At 40.0% G+C, this 24,418-nt stretch overlaps 1 protein-coding gene across 8 annotated transcripts in view; it reads right to left on the minus strand.

Moving 5' to 3' along the window:
* The window catches only part of RBMS1 (RNA binding motif single stranded interacting protein 1), a 207,896-nt gene that overhangs the window by 96,374 nt on the left and 87,104 nt on the right, over positions 1–24,418 (minus strand). Inside the window, exon 1 of one of the 8 annotated variants that reach the window (XM_036996122.2) lies at positions 14,349–14,396. The exons of the other annotated variants lie outside the window; for them this stretch is intronic. Within the exon in view, the coding sequence (XP_036852017.1) occupies positions 14,349–14,381 (33 nt within the window). The 5' untranslated portion in view covers positions 14,382–14,396. Of the gene's footprint in view, positions 1–14,348; positions 14,397–24,418 lie in introns of those variants that run through there. 8 annotated transcript variants of the gene reach the window in all.

Raw genomic sequence — 24,418 nt, forward strand, 5'->3', positions numbered from 1 at the left:
CAGGGTGTTAAGGTAAAAGCATTAGTGCTGAAATCAGCTTAATTAACTTAGATCAAGACTTTATATTGATTAACAGCCTGGCATGTTTTGTTTCAACATGTAATCCGTTAAAAAATCAGTAATCAGATGCATTTTGCATTCTGTTTAGCCTCTTATATATACATGAAAGGACCATGGAGTAGCTTCAAGAGCACTTTAAGAGAAACTTCAAAACAATAAACAAATTATACCCCAAACAACTACTGATTAGAACACAGTAAACAGAAAATCTTGTCCAACTTCAGGTGTGCAATTAATCTTCTGGATTCTGAATGCAGGTGTGTAAGGAGTGTTTTATTCTTCTAAGCCCTAAATGAAGGATTTTCAAGTCCACACCAGTTTCCTTCAACACAGAGCCCCGTGAAAGGGACAAGAACAAATTCTTCTTTTCCTTTTTACTCAAAATAAATTGAAAAAAGAAAACTTCCTATAAAGGAAGCACAACCCCGCCTTTATCATGACGGTTCAGAACACCTCTGCAATGCTCCGAATTTCCTGCCTCACCCCAGTGGCGTTAGGATTCCAGTGCTGACAACTTCCTTCCAGCTGTTTGTAAGTCTAGGCACAGTACAGTTTGTATCTTCTCTAGCATTTCTTGTAAGCACAGAATTATTGCCGAGATTGCAAACTCCTCAGGGTGGAAACTACCTATTTTAATATCCACTTTCTTCAAGTTAAACAGTACTCATTGAAACTATGTAGGGATTAACCAAACTTTAAAGTTAGAAAAATTATATGAGTCAGCTTACCTAAAAAAAACCCCAAATGAACTTTTCTCCCCCAGCTGCAAAGGGACATGCGAATGAGCTTGCAGTTCACGGGGGTTTCACAATCCAGTCCCCAGAAAAAAAAGCACCATCTGTATTTTCAGGAAGCTGAGCAAGTATTTGAAATCTCTGCACAATAACTTTTAAAAATGAAATCTTACCTGACAGTGTGATCTGCACACAGCTAAAGTAAAACAATAAATGCCTGCATTAATAAAACTAAAAAAATTAACAAGTTTTTTGATTCTCTTGGTAAAATCCAGCAGCTTCTATCTGATACAATATGGATAGTTAATAGAAAACAGCTCTTTATGATGTATCTGTGCATCTAATTAAATGTCTGCGTGTGTTGACTGCGAGTAAACAGAAGGCAGTATGTAGATGGTTGTCTCTCAGACACACTGTCTCTCATACAAGGCATGATGGCTTTTTTTTTTACTTTTTTGCTTGAGATTCACCTAAGAAATTAACTTTTTGTCTGATATCGCCACCCTGTATACACATACAGGCACAGACATATAAAAAGAAAACAAAACTTTTACGAAAGCCATTTTCTTTTACCATATGCAATGTACTCTAGTGTTAAATGTTAGATCTATTTCCTTCAAAGAGAAATGCTGGTAGCAACCTATTAAATTGATCTGAGACCCCACTAATATTGCTGCATATAGGTTAATTAACAGTGGTCTGCTGGCTGTATATCTGAAATTCTGATGCACCTAGGAACTGTATACACTGTTAAAATGCAGATTTTGACTCAGCTGTTTGGATGGAGCCAAGATTGTGCATTTCTAGCAAGCTTCCAGGTGATGTGATGCTCACACATGAGGCAGGACTAAGGGGTAGTATTCTTGGGATGTGAGGATGAATTTTAGAAAGGTCCCTTTTTTGGCTGTAAGAAGGAGCTGCATTTACTCAAAAAATGAGATAAACACTTTTGTTCATCTGATTTCCGATCTAGTATCTGCTCAGAAGTCCAGAATGTTAGAGCTGAGAGAGACATCAGAGCTCATACAATCCAATAATTCTCAAAGGCAAGTATCACTGAATATCGAGAGCACGCCAGGGAAGGTGGGGGCAGTTTTTAATTTTTAACAAAGGGAGCTTGGCTTTAAAAATGATGAAGAAACACTGATCTACATCCAACCTCTCACCCCAGAGAAGTCAGACCATATATATCCAAGGTCATGCCGCTAATGCGAGACTGAACTAGGTCTCTATTTCTCCCAGTGCTGCCCCCCTACACACCCGTCCTTGTTTGCTACAAGGATTATCGCAAGGATGATGGTGTGTATGCCAAGCTTTCTTAAGGAGCTTTAAAAAGGAAAACTGATATGCTAATCCTGTGGAAAGATCATAGAAAAAGTATTTTATACAGTCTCTTTTACACCTACTTCATCCACTGTCAACTTCTAGGTGACTTACTTGGATGTCCATGTCTATGCTAGACACCCCATTTCCTGCTTCAAAAAAAATAAAGGAATGGAAACTCACACCATCTATTAAACTTGCAATTCAAAACTCCTAGAAATTCTTATTAAATAATGATAGTATTTATAATTAACAATATAGTAATTAGAGTATTAATAGTATGTAATACATAATTAATTTATATCCAAAATTTTTTGATATATATTTTTAAAAACCCATCTACAAAAAGCTACAAAAATCAAACAGATTAATTATAGCAGTTGCCTTTCTGCCACAGAAGTACATTCAGGGTCAACTGGAAATTTAATAGGCTTAGATTAGAAACCTTTGAAGAATCACTAGAATTGTCTACCCACTGTCTAGTCTCTCTCTCTCTCTCTCTCTCTCTCTCTGTGTCACAAATTCACACACTTAACTTCAACCTCTCAGTCTCCTTAGAAAGAAAATAGGGAGATTCATGTAACATTTCCTTTTGTGCATTCCAGTTCAAAATGACTATACTCATACTAATTCTCTAAGACAAGCTGATTTTCCTTCAGAAGTTCAAAAATTTATGGGAACCCTGAGCTCCCAGCTCACCAGTATTCAGATGACCCTTGAACAACTCGGAGATTAGGTGCACTGACCCTCCTGCCCCCCACCACCACACAGTTGCAAATCTGCATGAAACTTCTGACTCCCCAAAAACTTAACTACCAGTGACCTACTGTTGGCCAGAAGCCTTACCAATAACATAAACTGTCATTAACACATATTTTGTATATTATACACTGTGTTTACAATAAAGTAAGCTAAAGAAAATGTTTTTTCAAATTATTGCAAACCTCCAAAAAATTTTTCCAGTACATTTATTGAAACAAATCCACATGTAAGTGGACCTGCACAGTCCAAACCCATGTTGTTCAAGGGTCAACTGTACTCTTGAGCTAATTCTCTTGACCTATTTTCCAACTTCTGCAGAGACAAGCTTTCTTACATGGCAGGTATCTCTTTATCCATATGTATGGATATTTGGACTGCACATCTACTGCTACTAATAACCCTGAGCCTCTCCTCTCCTTCCCGGAGCCCATGCCCTGCTGTCTAAGCACTTCCCGAGTGATGCTCTGAACCCTGGAATGCCTAGGTGCCTTGGAAGTGAACCAACCCAAAGGCTGGCACGGTTCATTCCTCTCCACTTCTTCTCCAGTAGATAAACTGAAGGAGAACTTCATTCTGCAGAAAGCAGAATCTGGGAAATGGTTTCAATATTTATGTAAACCAGATGCAACTTTTTTCTTTAAGTCTTCAAATTATTTCACAACATTCTCTGTTCAGAGCAGGGAGTTATAGCTCAAGAAGAAAAAGAGTGCACCTACTTATCTTCCTGAACATCTTTTTATTTTCTGCTGCTAAAGTTAATCACAGAGCATTAGTTTCATCACTTTTACCAAAATAAGCTGACTGTATGTATTGCTAGTTATTAAAATTTGAGAGGGAGCTCTTTTCCCAAGAAACCTTAGACAATATAAGCAAAGTTCTGGCTCTCCAGAAAGGAGACCCAGAACCTCCCATGTTTTGGGGGGTCAGGTGTGAGGAATCAGAAACCTAAAGCAACACAGTTGTGCCTATACTCAAGTTCTCCTATTCCCTTTCCTTTCATTCTATTTTGCTTCACTACAGTATCAAATAAGAGATCTTTTACTTTTGCTGCACATAATCAAACTGCCAATCTTTCACTTTCAATCACAATCCCAGATTAACCTAATTCATTAATGACAAGTACCCAACTGGGTTTCATAAATCTCTGCCCTTCTAAATGCGTAAAACAAGAAAAGATCGCCATCCCTTCCCACCCCCCACAAAGGAACAAATTTATGAAGAAAATCATGCCTAAATGCTAAGTGGCTTCAGGAGACGCCGCACTCAAATGACCAGTGCTGAGGAACCAGCTCTCTCCTCTCACCCACCTAATCCAAAACTGCCAGCAAGCACTTCCAGCACAGGAAAGGGAAAGCCAGGCCAGAGTCCAAACACCGCTGTGGACCCCGGCCGGGACAAAGCCCACAGGACAGAGCCAGCAGGCTAGGTGTGGCCTGCAGCTAGGCCAGGGTCACTGAATTTAGTGAACATAAACAGCAGAACTGAAACTTCAGAGCACCCCTACATTACCAAAGCATTTTCCTAACAAAGAAAAAACACATTAAGGGAACAGTTTTAAAATTTCTACTTCTCAATACAGGAATCACAAATCCTAAAATTCAAGTCTTTGCATGCTTTCTTTACATTTTGGACCAGATTTCATCTCAAAAAACAGTACTCTCTGCCCTGATTTTTAAATCAGGGCAGAGAGCAAGGGAATGAACTACAAAGAATGGTAGATTCTGCTTAAAAGAAGGTCAGAACCTGGCACTATAAACTAATACAGAAAAAATTGTAGGAATGAACAGGCAAGCTTCCTTGTCTACACTGCAGCCTGGCAGCCAGAAAAGTAGGTCCTCATCTCATCGCAAAGAGGACACCAGCAGGTACTCTGCTCTTCCCAACAAACTTAAGAAAGAGTTTAATCCTGCCTGGATATGTTTTAAAATGATGATATGTAAATTGTAAATATTGGGGTCAGAATTTACCCATAAAATCTTGGACAGGAAATCTCACTCTGCTGTCCCCAGAAATTCACGTGGGAACTTTGCCTGCATTATAGACTTAACTTCATCTCCATTCTCCCATACTGCAAAAGCCAATTTTACCTTGCAAAAATAGCTGATGTGCAAATCCTTGCAAGCAGTTATCCTTCCAGGAAGAGATAAAATGCCAAGAAAAATGTTTTGGCCTTAATTGAGGGGGTTAGGCTTAGTTAGCTATTTGTTTACTCATTTTAGTTGGAGCTATAATATTTTATCTTTTTCTTACTCTTTAAGTAAGCTACGCAGTCTTTTAAAATAGCCAACTAAACAAAAACCAAAGAGGAAAATACCATTTTAAACTGTGACAACTTAACAAAAACATATTTTTTTCCTAAAGAACTGAGTATCATGCATAGTATTAATCGCTCACATTGCTGAATATTTACTGTTTTTGGTATCAAGCTAAGCGCTTTGTATGTATTCTTTTCTTTCAACAAAATTATGTAGGTATGATTATCACTGTTACACAGATAAGAAAACAGAAGTTAAGGGATTTTCCCAATGTCTCTGAAAAGGTGGCAGCTGTCGTGATACATGGTCTGTCTCTGTGTATCTCTTCAGGAGCTAAGCAGAAGAGAAAATGGGAGAAAGGGTATGCCATTAAGTTTCACTGTACCGGAGAGCTTTAATGTTACATAATTTCTCCAATTAAGGCTTTTAGAAAAACTGACATTTGCCATGACTAATTTATCTATGCCATGGTTCCTGAAAATCTTTCTAACATATAAAAATGAAATATAACCAAAAGGTTTGGCTTAAGAAATTTGCTCCAAAACAGTGACGAGGGGTTGCGTCCCTTTAGTGACATGTCCTTCCTTATGGCAATACCAGCAGTACAGAATTACTATGAAGGAGTGTTGCTGGGAAATACTCAGGCAACCTACTTTCCTTGACATTTTTCTCAATATGTGATATTTAACCTCGACCGAAGTTTAACACTTTCTAATATATTACTACATTTGAATTAAAGAAAAAATCTCCCCCACTAGCCTCTAAGCCCCTTAAGGACATACGATCACATCCTGCCTGATAATCTCACCCAGTAGAGCATGAAGCCTGGACCAAAAGCTTTATGTGTTTGATGAGGGAACAAACATAGCCTGACATATGTTAGAAACCATGCAACTAACTGTTGCAGTGATTGAAATGCTGTATGTTGAACAGCTTTGGGGTATAAGGGCTAGATAGCGGCGGAGCCCCAGCATCTTAGGGGTTTGACATCTGGGGAGAAAATACATTAACCAGATCATTTTCTTAGCTGAAACGAGATCTCTATGTTCACCAGAAATCTAGATTATTTCCTTTCAAGACTGAAGGGTCTCTGGAATGGTTTCCCAGCTCTATGACAGGTGAACTTTTTAAATTCCTAGTTCAGATTTCAAAACATCAGGGACAGTAGACAAATTATGATTGATGGTGAGAATTTTAATTCAGAGAAAAACATGAGTCCCAATAATCTTAATCTTATTGCCTTTGGATACGAGAGATATGTGGAAATCTGTCTTTTCAAAACAGATTAATCAGAATTACTCAAAACTTTCAAGAAGATGTAATCACTTTAGGATCTTCCTCCCTGTAATGGCCACATCTGGTCAGGCAGTTGTTTTTCATTCTTGCCAGGATTCGTTTTACTCCTCTCAATTGAAAAATGACACCTTCACTCCGATCCTTTAATTGATTTTTAACCTTAGAGAAGTGTGAAAGAGACAGTCATTTAGAGGACTAACTTCTTAATGGAGCAATCTGAGCGGTCTGAGGAAATTCTCTCAAATGAATCACACCCCTGCCCCCTGCCCACACATAGCAACTCAAGCGTGACTTTTAAAAAAAATGAAAGAAGCTTCTCCTTGAAATGCACCTCACTTCTTCTAAAAGTCAAGTAGTTGTAAGTACAGCCACCCTAATACAATGTAATGTGATTGTCAGGAAATGTACAACTTACGGTTTGTACAGTAACTACATTATATATGTGCGTTAAGCTATACCAAAATTAAAGATAAAATACTAAATGGAGAGAAGGTGGAAAACGGCTGTACTATTTTCCTAAGTCTGCTGTAACCCACTCGCACAAACTGACCGGCTTACGACAACAGGTATTTATTCTTTGGCAGTTCCTTCCTGAGGTCAGAAGGGCCACGATTCCTCCGAAAGCTCTGGGGGAGAGATCTTTGCCTCTTCTCGTTTCTGGTGGCTCTTGCTGTTCCTTGCCTCATGATGGCCTAATTCCAATCTCTGCCTCCATCTTCACCTGACCATCTCTCTGTATATTTCCGTGTCTCATGCTTATACACCGGTCAATGGATTTAGGTCCACCCTAAACCCACTTTGATTTCCTTTCAAAATCCTTAACTAAACACATCTGCAAAGATCTTATTTCCAAATTAAGCCACACTCTGAAGTTCTGGAACTTGGGGGACATTTTCAACCTTCTGCAACAGCTTTTTCTGATGGCCAATTTTGACTCTCCTAACCTTTCTTTTAAAAATCTGAGCTATGTAATCAAAACATGCATAGAGAATTGTTTTACATAAGCATCCACTAAGATATAATACCAATTAATTATTTAGCCATAATTAAATCCAGAAAGAAATGTATGCATTTCTTGTCCAGCCTCATATCCAAAGGAAGATTTTTCTCTATAGCATAAAGATTGGGAGTAAAAGCGGGGGTTCTTAAAGGACAGCAGATGTTCCAATTTATTTCTAAAACATTTCTAATTGCTACAACATATGAAAAATCTAATCTAATCTCCCCTTCTTTTATAAAAATTTAAGTCTTCAGTGGTAACTATTATCTCTCCAATAATATATGCCTTTGAATCTCCAAACAAATGACAATACAGAACAACTTCTATGGCCAAGACAACTTCAAAGGAGGCAATATAGCAATTAGGGTTGAAAGAAAGGATTCTGAAATCAGACTGCCCAAATTCAGTGTCCCATCACTGCCACTTGCTCACTATGACCCTGGGCAAATTACTGCACATTTCCAAGACTCATCAGTTATCTAAGTGAGGATGCCTGTCCATTCTAGCTCACAGAGCCATTGTGAAGATTGCATAAGCTCGTCCCTGCGGAGCCCTCAGAAAAATGCCAAGCTTGTAAGAAGTGCTCAGTAACAGTCAGCTGACGTGAGTTCATCTTTCTTAATGTCCCTCCCTAAACTTGGCATCCAGATGGCCATGAGGCCTCCACCCAGTACAGACACCACCCGTCCTAATCTCAAAACTGACTTATACGAGTAAGTAGCTTCTCAATCCCTCTCCTCCTACTCTGAGGCTGCTTAGCACAGCCACGGTAAAAAATTTTAAAATGGAGAAAAATGAAAACAATAATGATCCTGTGGGTCCCAAGTGGAAGATGCTGCAAAAGGCAAGTAAAATGGTGAAGCTGACTCTCCAGAAAAGGCTCCCTGCAAATCTGGCTGGATCAAACCTTTCATATTCCCCAGATTCTTTCACCTGCTTAGTTTTACCACTGGAAATTCTAACTAGAGATGCGTTTGGGTTAGGGCTTCTCTTCGAAATCCCAAAACTTGCAAGTTATGATGTGGTAGAACAGCCATCAGCTAAGACATTGAGATGAGCATCAGAAAGGGAATTTATAGATGTGCATGTGATCCATTAGAAGTGCCTCACTTTTATCCTCAACTTTCAGATGGAGAGGAGGGAGGGGGCAAAGGCCATCCAATTTACATTTCTCACTAGGACCATTAGACATGAGAAAGGGATTTTCTTCCTCTACCCAGTGTGCCATGTGACAAACCCTTTGTTCAGGAGACTCAGAACTGAAGCTGGCAATACTAGTTCTAAAATTCATTAGAAGACTATGGGCTTTGGGGCTAACCCAGGAATCTAACTGCTATATTAATAACATTTCAATAGGAATATCTGGGAACCAAACTACTAATTGTGTTCTGATTTTAAAAGGCTCAATTTAGAGGTGAATTTATGCAGTGGGATGATCTCATTTCTTACTCTAAGTATTACAATTTTATTGTGTAGGTAAAACTACACTAATGGTTTAGGCAGCTAAGTCAGTTGGTTGACGAATACTCATTTATGATCAAATGGACCACACAGGTCTTTTCATACACCTAGATTCGATTTCCCTGAGCATTTTTCAGTGAAGTGCAAGGCTTTATGATCACATATTCCTATGACCCTCTCTTGTTACTTTGGGCCTGTCTCCCAGTATGCTGTTATCTTCTGGCTGATTCTTATGCTGTGCAGACCACCATTCCTCCTCGCTGGTCGGCATCTGAAGAACAGAGAACCATGTCTCCTACACAGCGTACAAGTTGCTGCTTTCCACAAATTTTATCACAGGATATTCACTGTCTGGTTTATTAAACCCTAAGACTGCCCCTACCTCTTAATTCTCATGGCTGCTTTTCCCCTCTACTATTTAATCAAACCATATATGGTTGTCAATACAGAAGTTAAAAATTTCAAAATATTGTCATTAGCTGCAGCACCTGGGGCTCGGGAAGTGGTAATGATGGGAAAAAGGGAAAAGGCTGAGGCGAGTAAGCAACCATTCTTTCAATCTTACTGGTTCTTTTTGCACTCTCCCCTTAGGAAGGATGAATGAGAACTGGATAAATTACTAAATTTTAGCAAAAGCTTTTAATAAGTAAATGTTGTTTCCTAAAATTAACATTAACTGGTTAAGTTTTGTGGACGGTAGCTAAGCGGGCAAAGGAAGTGTGCTTGAAAGTGCAAGGAGCCAGGCGCCACCGTCTGACGGGACGGTCCCCTGTGCCCCCGATGGTGCAGCTCTCCGGCTGGGGGGTGCTCTCTGACACGGTGTGAGCCCTGCAGCCTTCCCCACCTCTGCTGCCAAGGGCAGTCTTGCCCACTGCAGCAGAGAAAGCAAGGAGAATGGTCAACAAAAGAAAGAATATGGAAACTGACTCATCACTCCCGACACACGTTCACACCAGAGGCAGTAATTACTTCAAAAAAAAAAAAAAAATCCATGGCAAATATTCAACAGGCAAATAAGCTTTTCTGTATCCTAGATTTCAAAGATTTTCATCTGGTCCCTGAGGTTTATGGCTGGCCCTCACATCTTAGCTGGCTCAGCACATACACACACTGACCTCTGAAGCCATGTCCAGTTTCCTACAGGAATTCAGAAGGGCTTGAAGGCTCCAGCCCAGCTCGTCCAGGAGTCAGGTCAACCGAGGTTCCAAGGGACATGCACTCTTAGCTTTTCTGATGTCAGTCTTACGAGGTATATCCAGATTTTCCCTGCACCCAATTTTGATTCAGGTACTCATAAATTTGTCATTCTCTACATAGCGCCCATTTCCATTGCCTGCCTGCATCATCCCTGGACGAGAAAGATCACTGCTTTGTAAGATAGCTCAATTCGTCATCGCTGAAAGATTCAAACAGGCAGAGCTTCTCCGAGGAGTGGTTCATCCAGTGGTCCTCAGACTTCAGTGAGCTTGTAAATCACCGGAGACCTTAAAATGGCCCCACAGTGTGTGAGCAGGCCTGAGGGGTGGGAACCAATGTATACACTTGTAATGAGCCCTGAAGAGAATCTGATGTGGTTGGTCCTGGACCACACTCAAGGAAATGCCTATGTAAAGGCAGATCGAAGACAGTGTGTCTTTGAAATTCTGAGACCCCTGCACCCCTCCTACTCACAAGGGTCCGCTCTACAGCCTCCACAGCATGTGTGGGCTCCAGGGCACGGGGTCTCCCGCTCTCACACACCCCGGCACTCTTGCTCGGTGACTGTCAGTCACGAAGCAGCCACCATCCAGTCCCCCTGCTCTCTACAGGGTCTTTGAGCTCTTCCAAAGGACACTTGACCCTTTCACTTGCCAGCAGGAAAAGGCGTCTCCGGTTCTAAAACTGCACATCCAGCCACGTGCTCCAGATCCTGGTCTGATGCCTTAACAACCCTCCCTCGGATGGAAGAGGCTTTCATGGCCCCTCACTGACATTTGCGGAGAATTCGCTGTCCAGCTTCAGGTTAACAATTCTACATACCTGACTGCGCGCAAACAAGTGTCGACTTGTCTGCTGGGGTGAGTCCCCTGGGAGAGGACTTCCATAGAGCCCCTCCTACGGTTATAAGATCTTGCTGTTCCTTTTCAATTCCACACATGTTCATTTTACAAAGTGTCTCAATCCTTACTTTAGTTTATGCGACTGATTTGTGGTAAAAAAAAAAAAAAGAAAGAAAGAAAGAAAAGAAAAGAAAGAAAGAAAGAAAAAGAAAACTTCAGAGAGAGGCTGCTTTTGTAAACCCAACCACCTCATTTTGGGTAGAAAGGTACATTTCGTACATTCCCTGACACACAGCGCTGCCAGTCACTGATAAATTCTTGCTGAAATAATGACTGATAAGTATGCTCAAGTTCACACACTGTGTTTCTGAAAGTTTCTACATGAGCAAATTCATGTTTTAAATACAGTAAGGAAACAGAATTTTTTAAAGAAAACCTGAAAATAAAACCGGCAAGTTTTGTGCCACATATATACATGTTAAGACTATGCTATATAAACCCTATGCTACAAAGAAATACAGGTTCCAGTGCTTAGAAATAAACAATCTAGTTAGTAAAGAGAATACACCCAAACAAAACACAAAAGAACAACTCAGCAATTTAAGTGACAATTATATATAATGAGGAATCCTTTTGAAAACAGAAATAGCTAATTTAGCTGTTTTTTAAAAAAAACAAACTGGTGCCATCTAAGGTGTGTCCTCAGTATTCCTTAAGAATACCAAGAAAAAGTGAGGTTTCAGGAAACCAAAAGTGAGGCATCTCTAAGAGAACATAGGAACATCTTTAAATTTCTGTGTACGATTCAAGAGGCTTTAAAACCACTTCACAGTCTTACAAAATGATAGCTCTATAATAGCTTTCAAAATAAACTTACAAATAGCATGAATTTCCCTGTTATAAGGGACTCACCTAATGACTACAGGAATTCCAAGTCCCCAGAGGTAACCTGATGCCTTAATGGACCATAGTGCAACTCACCCTCTTAAAGGGCATTACTGCTCCACTCTCCTCCACAGAACCCCCAACTGAGATGTGGCTGATGCAAAACCATCACATCAGAATTCAGTTCTAATGTAATAGCAGGAACTGCAGACAAGAGAGAGCACAGATCATCTATTCCTGGAAGAGGGAGACGCTGAATTTCAACCCAAAAAAGAGAGGAATGAGAAGGGGAAGGTGAGGGGATAGAGTGCTGTGGCCATTTGTGATGGCCAAACAAAAGCCTGGAGGAGAGGAAAACAGATTTCAGGAGGCCAGGGAAGAACGTTTTGGTGGGACTGGCAGGTATGAACTGGGGCAAAGCACAGCAGAGGAAGGGGCGGGTAGTTACTCAAGGTCCTTGAAGGCTGTGGTTGGAAATGAACAACTGCATAACCATTTACGTGTTTAAGCTACTTTTTTGAAGAGACATCTTTTATCCTGTATGTTAAAAATGACGACAAAACATAACATTCCTTGTATGTTGTACACAACCGGGTCACCAGTTTAACACCTGCTGTGATCTTTATGAAAGCTAATGTGACCAGGGTGAGTAGGCATTTTGGCTTTATTTTGGGCTAACCAAAGAACCCAATTGGTAAATTTTGCCTAAGTTGAATCAATGTCTGGTACCAGGTTATTATGGGTTGAATTGTGTCCTCCCAAAACAGGTATATGTTAGAATGTGAGTTTATTTGGAGCCAGGTCTTTACAGAAGTAATCAATTTAAGATGAGGTCTTTAGGATAGTCCCTAATCTCCTGACTAGTGTCTTGATGAAAAGGGAAAATCTGAACACAGAGACAGACACACATGGGAGAGTGTCATGTGAAGTGTTAGGAGAGAGGGCTGAAACCGATTCTTCCCTAGCGCTTTCAGAGGGGGCAAGGCCCTGCCTACACCTTCACCTGGGACTTCAACCTTCCAGACCTGTGAGAAAATACATTTCTGTTGTTCTTGGAACCCAGTTTCTAGACCTTTATTACGGCAGCCCTAGCAAACTAATACACAGGTATGTCAGTAGTTTCTTTGGACCAGGTTGTTTTGATAATAACTAGTAAAACACAAATTTAGTGAAAAATATTTTTTAAAGGAAAAAAAATAATAACATTTCACTCCTAGGATGCTATTTCTGTTCTACCATGGCTCTCTGTATCACTACGGAACTATGGCCATGACTTAGGGATTCAAAATACCAAAAAATGCCCAAGGTAGTACTAATTACATAAATACATGAAGGATCCCTCCCCAAATAGAACCAAACAAAATATGTAGTCAGGACTGAGCTTTTAATCTAAAACCTTTTGATCAAAGCTATGAATGAGACCTGTATTCATTTGGTTTTGTTCTGTAGCTACCCTATGTCAATGGTGCTACAAAGTATCATTATTATCTGGTGTGAGTTTCATTTCTTTCAATTTCTTCAATGCACCTCTTGGTACAAGAGCCAACAAACAAAGGATTCTATAGATTAAGGGTCTGCAAGCCACTGTTCATGGGCCAAATCCCATCTCCCACTTGCATTTGTAAATAAACTTTTCTGGAACACTGCCATGCCTATTCATTTAAGCATTTTCTGGCTGCTTTCAAGCTACAAAGGCAGTGCTGAGTGACTGTGATGAAGACCTTATGGCCTGCAAAGCCTAAAATATTTACTATCCAGCCGGCCCTTCACAGAAAAACGTTTGTAGACCTCAGCGATAGCCTATGAAATGCATGGGCAATTCCCATGTACATCTTTACTGACTGTTTCTCTTGATTGTCAACAATCCCAACTCCAAAAGTACTATTTTCCAATCCCTCTTCACACATTCGAGGAGTAAACAATGAAAAAAAGAAGGGCCTCTTAGAAGTTGGAATAGTATCTTTTTTGCTTGAATTTCTCTTAATGCTGTCTAGTTTTTCCACTTCCCTTTTATAGAACTAAAACCAAACTTGGCAATGAGTTGATGCCAAGAATGTGGAAGACATGCTTCCCTTTCTTCTCTACTCTGCTGTAGTACCCTAATATGCAGCTCAGCAAGTCAATTAGAGGGTAGAGTAGCTCAAAGGTGACAACCAACATAATATCAAAATTGATCAGCTAGTGGAGAATCTTGTTTCTACCGAAGAATCAAATCAAAAGTCAAATAGTCTATCTTCAGGTCAATTGGAGATGATAGCTACAAGTTAGGCATGTTCTTACAATGTACTTTTAAAATATCTGCACCTCTTATGGCATTAATTTCTACCTTCAACAGTCATTTCTATACTGTTCCACAGCCCCTAGTAGACTATTAGGTTGAGAATGGGATCATTAATTTGTCATGTTGCAAACACCAGAAAAAAGCAGTAAGGGTCTCTGACAGACACCCACTTTTCTCTAGAGTAGGCAAATAGGAACCTTAAAATAGATAAAAATAGAAATACTCCAGGTGAACTATTAGTGCCTGAAATACCTTAATTATAAAACAGGGCAATAAACCGGTCATAAGGATTTTTCACGGACACATAGCATGTCCTGGATGGGTTTTCAGCTCAGCAGGGTTGTAAAGTCTTCACTGTGCTTTCTTCTATACAGGAACTTAAACCTAGAAACCACAGAGCAAATTTTGCATGTTGCAATAAGTCAGGCAGGAAGGGGCTACAAATATGTAAATTTGTCTACCCACAGCCAGTTACATAAAAAAGACAAAACTTTAGAGGGCAACAGAGTATTCATTAATAATTAGAATGTGTGGGTTTTCTAGATCACTGACATTTTAAACTAGACTGATTTCCCAAGTCAGTAATCTTGATTTCGGAAATGCTTTAACAAGCAATAAAACTAACCTGAACAGAGGAGAAATTAAAAACAACAGATGATAGTTGGCAGATACTAGTTTATTTTGTCTGAAAATAACATGCAATATACCATCTCTAAGAGCCTCCTGTTTAAACTCATTGAAGACAATTTTGAAAACATTTATGCAACAGTGCGCCACACTTGGAAAATCCAAGATTGCAAGGTAGGATGGTAGAACACCAAGAGTTAGAGACCTGGACACTTCATGATGTGAGATTTTGGATCAGAGATTCAATGTCTCTGGATTTTTATGTTCTTATGGTAAATTAAAGGGATTGGACTAGATAATCTCTAAGAACCCTTGCAACACTAAAATGCAAAAGGTTCCTTTAAATAAATGTTTCATAAACTGTTCCATAAAACATAGTTAGCAAATATGCTGGAACTAAGTGGCTCCATGATCAAATAATTCTAGAAACAATGAAATTGACACAAAGTTGGACAAAGGTCTTTACTGTAGGACTTCCCAGAGACTTTTTAATGCTAATTTATACTGTTACTCTCCAAGACAACACTATATAGTATGTAGTGTTTCCCAAGTTTCTTCAAACACTGAATATTTTGATTCCCAGAACAGGTATAACTTTCAGCATTTAAGAGAATCCGAGTTATCTCAGCGAACACAATTTGGGGAAGACAGCTTTAAATAATAAACTTCATGAATTTAAAACCAGATGCTGAAAGAAGCAGAATGCTCACATAATAGTTAAGGGCATCCATTTCAAAAACTGTAATAACATCTCTATAGTGTAGACATACCATAAAGTGCTTTATCTTAACATTAACTTGTTGATCCTTCACTCTAAGAGGTCAAGGACGGATATAAGAATAATTTTCATTTTACCAATGAGAACTGTATTCCTTCCAGATCTTTCTCATCACAAAGTACTTTCTCCTAATTAACAGAATGGTCTCAAATGGTTACTACTATTATCATTTCAGGCTTCCGTTAACCCCACTCCCCAAGATCCTCTTGTATAAACTGACTTGTCGGGCAACGTGAGAGGGAGGAAGGGAAGCAGACAGAGCACCCGTTCCAGGTAACATGCGCGGTACTGTCACACAGGACTTCATCTAATCATCTCAAAAACATTAAGTAACTTCTACCTTAGTTTTGCTACTGAAGAAAGTGAGACCCAAAAAGTTTAAGATATGTGTTCACAGTAATAGAACCAGTAAGTGATAAAGTTGGGATCCATACCCATGGCCACCATTTTTTTTTTAAAGCAATTTGAGATCATTCTTACTGGTGTAGTGGAGAAAAAGAGACCCCAGAGGCTGGATAAAAATCCCTCCTCTATACTCATTTGCTCTGGGATTTGGGGTAAACTTAAACTGTCCTGATCTGTAAAATGAGAAAATATCTGGCAGAGATGTTATAAGAGACAAAGGATGGGAAAATACGCAGCCCTCTGCCTGGTCCACAGAGTGTGCTCAACAAGTATTAGCCTCTTCCCTTCAGAGCTTACAGGTTTTGAGAGGAGAAATAATTAGAAAAGACAGTTCAGATGCTAAATACTAAGAAAGGCCAGAGAAAGAGAAATAGGTGTATCCAGAAGGGTGGGTGAAGGCTCCCGAAGGAGGGGTCTTAACAAAGTTTATTGCCAATAAACCCATAAATCCATCCAGTTCTACTCTTCACTGAAAGAGGGGCCCAGGTTTGGGCACTACTACCTCCTAAAGAACAAAAGAAATGTGTTTATCGTATTAAGAGTAAGTGATGAAGTTGGGATCTATACCCATCTTTTTTTCTTTCAAAGCAATGTGACACACTTTGAAATCATCTGACGGTGTACTCTAAAATTTAAGTTGGACATGTTGTTCAGTTTTAAAAAATTAGTATTTTAGTTTGGTTTGTGGTTCATGGTTGATTGAAGTTCATACTTTGAAATGTGATTTGATTTACACAAATCTTGTAACAGCAGTTACAGGGAGATATAAATTACACAAGAGCCACATCTTAACAATTATAACCACCTGAGCATTTAGTGCATGCCAGACAGACATGTATGTATTAACCTCATTTAGTCCTTCCAACACTTTAGAAGGTAAGACCCTGTATACCACCTTCAAGATCCTGACCATGATTTCCTCTGATCTCTTCTTCCCTCTTGCCAGGGACTCCTCTTTTTATTTTATCACAGCCTCCATGCCCTGCCTTGTATCTCTCTTGATTTCACTTGAATCCTTAACTTCCATAGCAGTGTTCTCAGTTTTCACACCGCATCACCTTGCCAGTACCAGACCTGTATAAACTCATGACCCAGAATCTCTTCCCCCATTTGTTGCTGGAAAAGGGTCAAACTATCTTGCTGACTCAGACCACTGAACTCGCAGAGGCCTCATCACAGCCTACTCAACGTTTCATTCATCTCTATCTGAATGCTCACCAAATCCCCAAGAAGTTATTTCAAAACTTTTGTCACATTTTTTAAGCCTAGAAGTCCATTTTTTTTTTAAGCATATAACAGCTGACTTAGCATCTTCACTGAAATGTAAGCCATTACTGGTCCTCCTAAATAACTCTTCCTCAACAACTTGAACACAACCAACCTCCTTCCTGTATCACCAACCAGAAAACTCTCAGATCCCTTTCTGGTAAGACCAGCCCTGCCTCAATCTTCCTTAAAACACCTATTTCCAACTATTCCCTGTTGCTTCTACAAACAGAAGGTAAGATAATCTTGCCTCAAGGCTATCTGAAGGGACTCTTTCCTTTTGACACCCTATTTTTCTAAAGACACACCCCCTTCATTCATTCACTCCTTAAATCCTTTGGAATGTGCTTTCCACCACCCTCGCCTCCCCCTTCCCTCCCTGCCCACCACACACATACTACTCTATTGAAACTTCAATTTCAAAGGCTTTCACAGACCTCCCAATGGATATTTCCAATAGCCTTTTACTCAGCCTTTGTCTTCCTTGACCTCCAGGCAATATTTAAGGGAGCTGACCGCCTAGTCTCTAAACTTTGTTCTTCTTGGGCTCCTGGGAGCCTCTCCAGAGTCCTCAGTATTTTGCCATTTCTTTCCCACTACAGAATCTGGGTTCCCTAGGTCTGTCTGGACTCTTCTGGGCAGATCCTCCCCCTGGAGTGCTTTCATCTATTCCCAATGATCCATCCATTAAGTTTTAGAAAATTCTAAGGTTCTTGTGCAGAGCTCCAAGTCTGTATTTCTGTTTACTAGAAATTTCCACCTGGGACTGGGGGGGATGGGAAGGGTAGTGATGTGTGATTCCTGTGACCAAATTAAAATGGTCAAACCAATTCACTGCCTTTCCTCAAAAACTATTTTACTGTGGTAGGATGAGTATCTTCAATTCTTTCCCCACCACCCGCCCATCTTCTATACTCCTGTTTAAGTGGTAGATCTTTTAACATACTTGTTACACTGTAGATGTTACAGATGACTATATAGTTACAGAGGATATACACTATCAGAAAAAGATTTGCTGTAACTTGCTCCACTCCAAAGAATGTGAGGCTCCAGACCAAACATGAAAAATCCATGCACCTATGTGACACAGCCTCTATGCTAAGTTTAAGGCAATCCCTGGGATGCACTACAAAAATGTTCATAACCATCCTCTAGGTCCAAATTGAGTTCTTAAAGGGGATCACGCTGTGGGTGCTACTAGCCTTACAGGCTGGACATTTCTTCCTTATGAGACTGACTTGGACAAGGTGCATCCCTGGTGCCTGGACTTTGATTATCAGTAGAATTTAGAAAACATACCCTCTGTTTGTTTTAATGCCTCAAAAAGTGCCGAAAATCCACGTAAGAGAATGGCTGGGTTCTTCCTCATCACTGAGCCCAGAGGAAGCAAGGCTTCAGTAAACTTTCATTTTCCCAATCACATAAAGACTACAAACCTAGGAAAGACCCTCTTTTTCCAAGACACTGCCTTCCCCATTCAGTCCCTACCCGAATCTTGCCATTTCTTTCCATGCAGTATCTTGACTCCATCCCATCTAATACATTTGCACTGCCGTGACTCCATTTTACAGCTTGGCCACCGAAATGCAGGCCCCTCTCTCATCCACTTGGGTAGGCTTGACCTCTGTCTCTGCCTTCCACCCTACATCCTGCAGTCCAGGTAACCTCAATGACTCACGACTGCCTGTTTCCTGTCTTCAAATCTTTGCTCTTTCACCTGAAATGTCACCTTCCCTCATGCAGCCCCTGCTCCTGTCTCCTGAGTTAAAAATGCTGGCATCATCTTTAAGTCCTCCTTCTCCTTCTCATTCCACACACAGTCCTCACATCTTCTGGAAGACACAGATCCCTCTGGCAGACTGACAAACGCTATGAACATCTCCCCAGGAAAGAGCTAACACATGCAACATTTCACGTGCAATTTTAGGGGATTTCTGTACTCAAATATCTTTAAAACTTAGTCATTCCTCTTATTCACAATTTAACTGCCTTCTCTTGGGTCCTCACAGTCTTGCTGCTCTTTTAACAGCCAGTGAATTGGTTCCCCAACCAGCCTCTCCCACCTGAGCAAGTGTATCCCCCGCCTGCTACCAGTTTGCTCCCTACAGAATGTCTGTACCATTTAACTTCTGCTACATTCTCAGTAATTATTTTATGCAATGTTTCCATTTCTTTGTTAAACTTTCAGTTAAACTGAAGAACATATCCACTCCCTTGGCATTGATCTGATGCATATGACCTATAAAACTGTGAATAGAGAGAGAGAAAGTAAAGACAGAGTCATTTCTAGAATATTTGACTAGAATAAGTGGTCTTCCAAAGGGTGATTTTTTAGGCAGTTCTCTGAAGTGGAAAGACAAGTTGTCTTAAGAAGAGAGCTGAAAGGAAATTCTAGGTGATGGAAAAGCTAAGAGGAAAAAAATGGGATCTAAGAACCTGAGATAATACAAAACAGCGAGGCTACGTATTTTATGTATTTGCACCCAACCTACACAGCACCAAATCAATGTGACTTTGACAGATTTTGTAAAGTCACGAGCCACCTCATAAAGAAACGAACAAGGCTTTCCTTTTCTCTCAGCCCCCCCACCTCTTCCTTCCTCCCTTCAGCGCTCTCTCCCTTCATCTGAAGTCTTGCAGCCTCTACAAGTGCACACCTAAAACTCCCCTCATCCACTGACAGTCCCCCAGGGTTACACATAACAACAGCTTCTGCAGTGCTGACCTTAAGGGCACAGCCTGTGTCTCACAGAAGCCCTCAGTGCTCCACTACAGATTAAAGGCGCCTGTCAAGAAGCCACACCCACTCCACTGCCCTTTTGACAAGCTAAAACCAAAAAGGAAGTACATGATGAAGACAATCATGAGTATTCAGAATAAATTAAACCCAATGGATTCTGCAGGAGTAGTAGAACAGTCTCAGTTTTTCACATTTAACACAGAAATTAACTGTGGGTGAAAGTATCTATCCACAAAACAGCTGTATTTGAATTTAAATGCAGCTATAAATTGAATGGAAATAAAGACAAGAGTGGTAATTCCTCAGTCTTCAGAATAACTATTTTCCTGAAAAGTAATCTGGAATATGAAATTTCATATACACTTACATTTTCCCTCACTGACTCACAGAAAAACTGGTGGTCTAAAAATGATTTTTTTAAAAGTGCAGAGGTCTGTTTAAGGTTTGTATGAGATAGGAAAATACTAAGTTCATAAATATAAAAACTATCTGATATAAAGAGAGGCTTTCCAAAAAGGTGCAGTAAAAATAACAGAAATTCATACATAACAGAAAAGAATACAAGAGGACCACACGTCAAAGTTCAGGCACAGAAAACAAGGGGCAGCTTCACGTTCTTGCTGAAATTCTCAATGACATGAGGTCCTTGGGTTTTCACCACAATTTTTAGACATCAAAAATAATACAATTTTCTAGGGTTTTTTTTTTTGTCTTTGCTTTATCTTTTTCCTGACAACCCAAGGCCTGTGTGTTTGCTGTGGAAGCAAGGGGACTGGACGGTTGAAAAAAATTTATATAAACAGTCATAAAAAAATTAGTCATTCACGATTCTACCTACTAACAAATAAAAACACTTGTATTAATATTTTGGCATATTTCCTTCCAGTCTTTTTTTTTAATGCATTTTTGAGACTGTACTATATGCACAATTCAATACAAATAAAAACTAAATTCCCTAGTTGACATTACATTGTTTTGAAATTCCTTGTGCACTTAAATGAACAAGTGGAGCCAAAATAGATTTCTATGTATTAAGGCAACTGCTCCTTATAACACAATTTATAGTTGCTGCTGCCACTAAGTGTTAAATAGCAATAGCTATATTGACTCATTATTTTAATACAGAATGTAGTTCGCCCCATTTAATTTTTTCACCTTGTCCTAATTCCAGGAAAAGCTTGCTTCCTTCCTCATGGCATGTCTCTATCCTATTTTAAAATTTTCAAAGTGTTCAGACTATGTTAAACAAAGCATTCTCTACAGATACAAGTTTAAAAACAAACACCCACCAAACACCTATAGATGTCCACGGACAAAAAATAAAATGTTTCTTTTTCTGAGTAATGCAAAGAGAGTATCTCTGAAATCCAAATACACAAACACCCACAGGAAAGAATTCAGGCAATCACCAGCATACACTGACAAATCTGTCCATTTTCAAGAAAATTCAAAGGCAGCGTTTTTTCATCAATAAGAGCAATCAATGCTCTTTTTTCCCCTTCTCCAATCATACATTTGCCTAAGATAAAGAACAGGACTGAAAGTCTTAACTTTCCCCACACAGAAGGCAAACTGTGCTAACAAGAGAATACAGGAATAACTGTTTTAAAATACGGTGGAATGCACTTTCCTACTTTTTTTTTTTTTAAGTGCTTGAGAGTCTCATTTTCAAGCTCCAGATCCTCACCCTTCTGGAGGCTGCCCCCACTTCCAAACATAGTCCATTCTTAGAGGCTGTGTCAAGGTCTCCCAGGATCACCCAGAGCCTCCCAGGACCACCCGCTGTGGCTTGCTCTGTGGGGACATTAATAATAGGAACACCTTAGAAGGATTAAGAACCACCACCCTGTGGAGTGGGCACTACTGTCTTTACTTAACAGAAACTGAGGCTTAGCGAGGCTAAGTGAAAAAGCGTGCAAGTGCTAGAGCCAGAGCTTCAGCCAGGTTCTTCCAATCGGTTGAGTGATGGTTAAAGTTAAAATGTGAAATGTGCATTATGATCAAGGCTCAAGGAGTATGCTAAGAGGCAGAATTTTAAGTGGAAAAAGTAGGAATAATATGCATACAGTCATGATTTTTTTAAACTAGCTTTAAAAAATGAATTGGGTTCCCAGGAGATGTGGTTACTGGAACTAGCAAATAAAAATGCACAGTACCCCACCATACTTGGGAACTATTTATATGAAAAAATTCTACATTGTTTATCTGAAATTCACATTTAGCTTAAGGTGTCCTGTATGTTACCTGACAACACAAAGGTCTTTATGAAGCAAAAAACACTAATAAACTGGAGAACTACAATTCCCGAGGCTGAAATCCGGGACGTTCTGTGTGCCACGTGTCTTTGAGAGGCCAAGAAAAGGGAAGTGCAGTGGGGCTACAGCTGTTCTCGACTGCGCTTCCTTCTCTTTTTCCTGGTAGCAGACCCAGCCCTTGACTCCAGAAACCCAGCTTTCACTGACTCGGCCATTTAAATTCACTGCCTCAAAATTCCTGACCCTTCTTCACTTTATGGATGTTGTGAAGATTAAATGTAATTAAGTTTGGAAGGGGCTACATACACACACACACACACACACATTCGTATTTATGTTTATATAAATTTATTATGGCAGAAACCTAGTTTCAGAAACCTGGACAAGATAGCCTCTCCCCCTTCCCTCTGACACCAAGAAAGGGCTAGAAAAATATTACCAATAACACGGGGAACCCAGCTGAAGCAGTCTCTGAAAGGAAGGAAAAGGAAAGGACAAACACAAGAAATATGTTCAAAACCTGAAATGAACTGTGGAAAATGTAGTGAGATGCCAAAAGAGGTGCCTAGCGGAAAAAGTGTGTGATCCCTGATGGAGAACTCTGTACTTTTCAAATAGCTATTGAAATGTATTTAAAACCCAATTTCTGGATTCCTAAATACTACTGAGTCACAAACATATCAAGAGAACCTAACATTAAAACAGGACGAGACCTTACTTATGCATACCAGTATAATTTTCTGCTACTTTTCCCTAAATCTCCAATCTCTGTGGCTTGAGTATGTTTACCTTCTTCTGAAAAACAAATTGGGACTAGCTCAGACCGTGTTCTTTTAAATATTGCTATGCACAACTTTAATCTTCAAACTTAACAAAACCCAATCTACTACACATAAATTGCTGTGAACAGAAACTGCTTGAAGAGGGATTAATCAACAGCCTTGTATGTCATCCTCTAACAAGGACAAACTCTGAATCACTGTTGAATTCTTCACGTGCAGTTACACCCAGTTAATCTTCAAGAAAGCAACAAACTATGTAAATCTACTTAAACTGGGGAGATAAGTCCTCCACTCATCAAAAGTTAGGAACATTTAACAAGTGCAGCTATTATTGACCAAGTCATTTATTTGTAAAGAAATATATACACACACAAGAATTCTTGCATTCACTGCTCTACCCTGAGACCCCACTGCAAACCAGTAGGATACATTATATAGCAAAAATGGACCTGCCACAATTTGTACAAAGTACATGACATGACTGAGTCAACTACCTCAAGAAAACAGTTCCAAAACGGAAGGAAGCCTGAGGAGAGGATAGCTAAAAAAAAAGAATCCCAAGAAAAATGGAAACATTCGTCGTCTACATTTCAAGGTTTTTCAGCACAAAGCACTTTTTCTTTTGAAACACTACAATATTTTCATAACTACAAAAGCCTTGATAAATGGTTTTTGTTTTGGCTGTGGCGTATCTTCCCATAATCAGACTGGATTTGCTTAAGGAGTATCATATATCTCAAAGTCACAGTCAACAATAGGCCGAACGCACTTCTCCAGAGACCTGAGCTAACCCCAACAGTCTCTGTTCGGATACTGCCTACTGGGTTATCACCCCACTCAGAAGCATCTCACTTTGACCTGCGCTGAGCAGGTGTATTTCCAATGTGCTCATAGGCCTGTGATGCAGGAAAATCCTGTTTATCCTCGATGATGCAGAGATCAGAGCTCCTTGATGCTCTCAATGCACCAGTGGGGCAGGAGGGGGATGAGCACCGCCCACCTCTCCTTACACTGATACTGGTGACTCCTTTACATGTAAAGTATGAAGTTTTAAGGAGAAATAGTATACTTGCTCTGTAAAGCAATACTTTTGACATCGAGCCTTTTCCCAAAGATCATGAACCTGCCGTCCGGATCACCCCTTTACCTCATCCTTCCCCTGCCTCCTCGCAACCTCCACCCTCCCTCTGCAAATCTGAAAGGTGGGAGGAATCCCTCAGCTGGACTTCTGAGACTAGAAGGGAGATGGGCAGTGATGCAGCTGAGCTCTGTATGAGTTTCTCTTGAGATGTGCAATGTAAGCAGGCAGTTGTAGTTGGTGATTTTACGAGTCTGCCTGCCAGGGTCCAAATCCTGGCTCTGCACTTTAGGCTGCATAGACTGGGCAAGTGACTTAATCTATGCCTCAGCTTTCTTGACTGTACAATGGAGATCTTATTACCTGCCTCATAGGACTGTCAAGATGACTA

This window comes from Manis javanica, chromosome 7 (genome assembly GCF_040802235.1).
Source record: "Manis javanica isolate MJ-LG chromosome 7, MJ_LKY, whole genome shotgun sequence".
Lineage (NCBI taxonomy): Eukaryota > Metazoa > Chordata > Mammalia > Pholidota > Manidae > Manis > Manis javanica.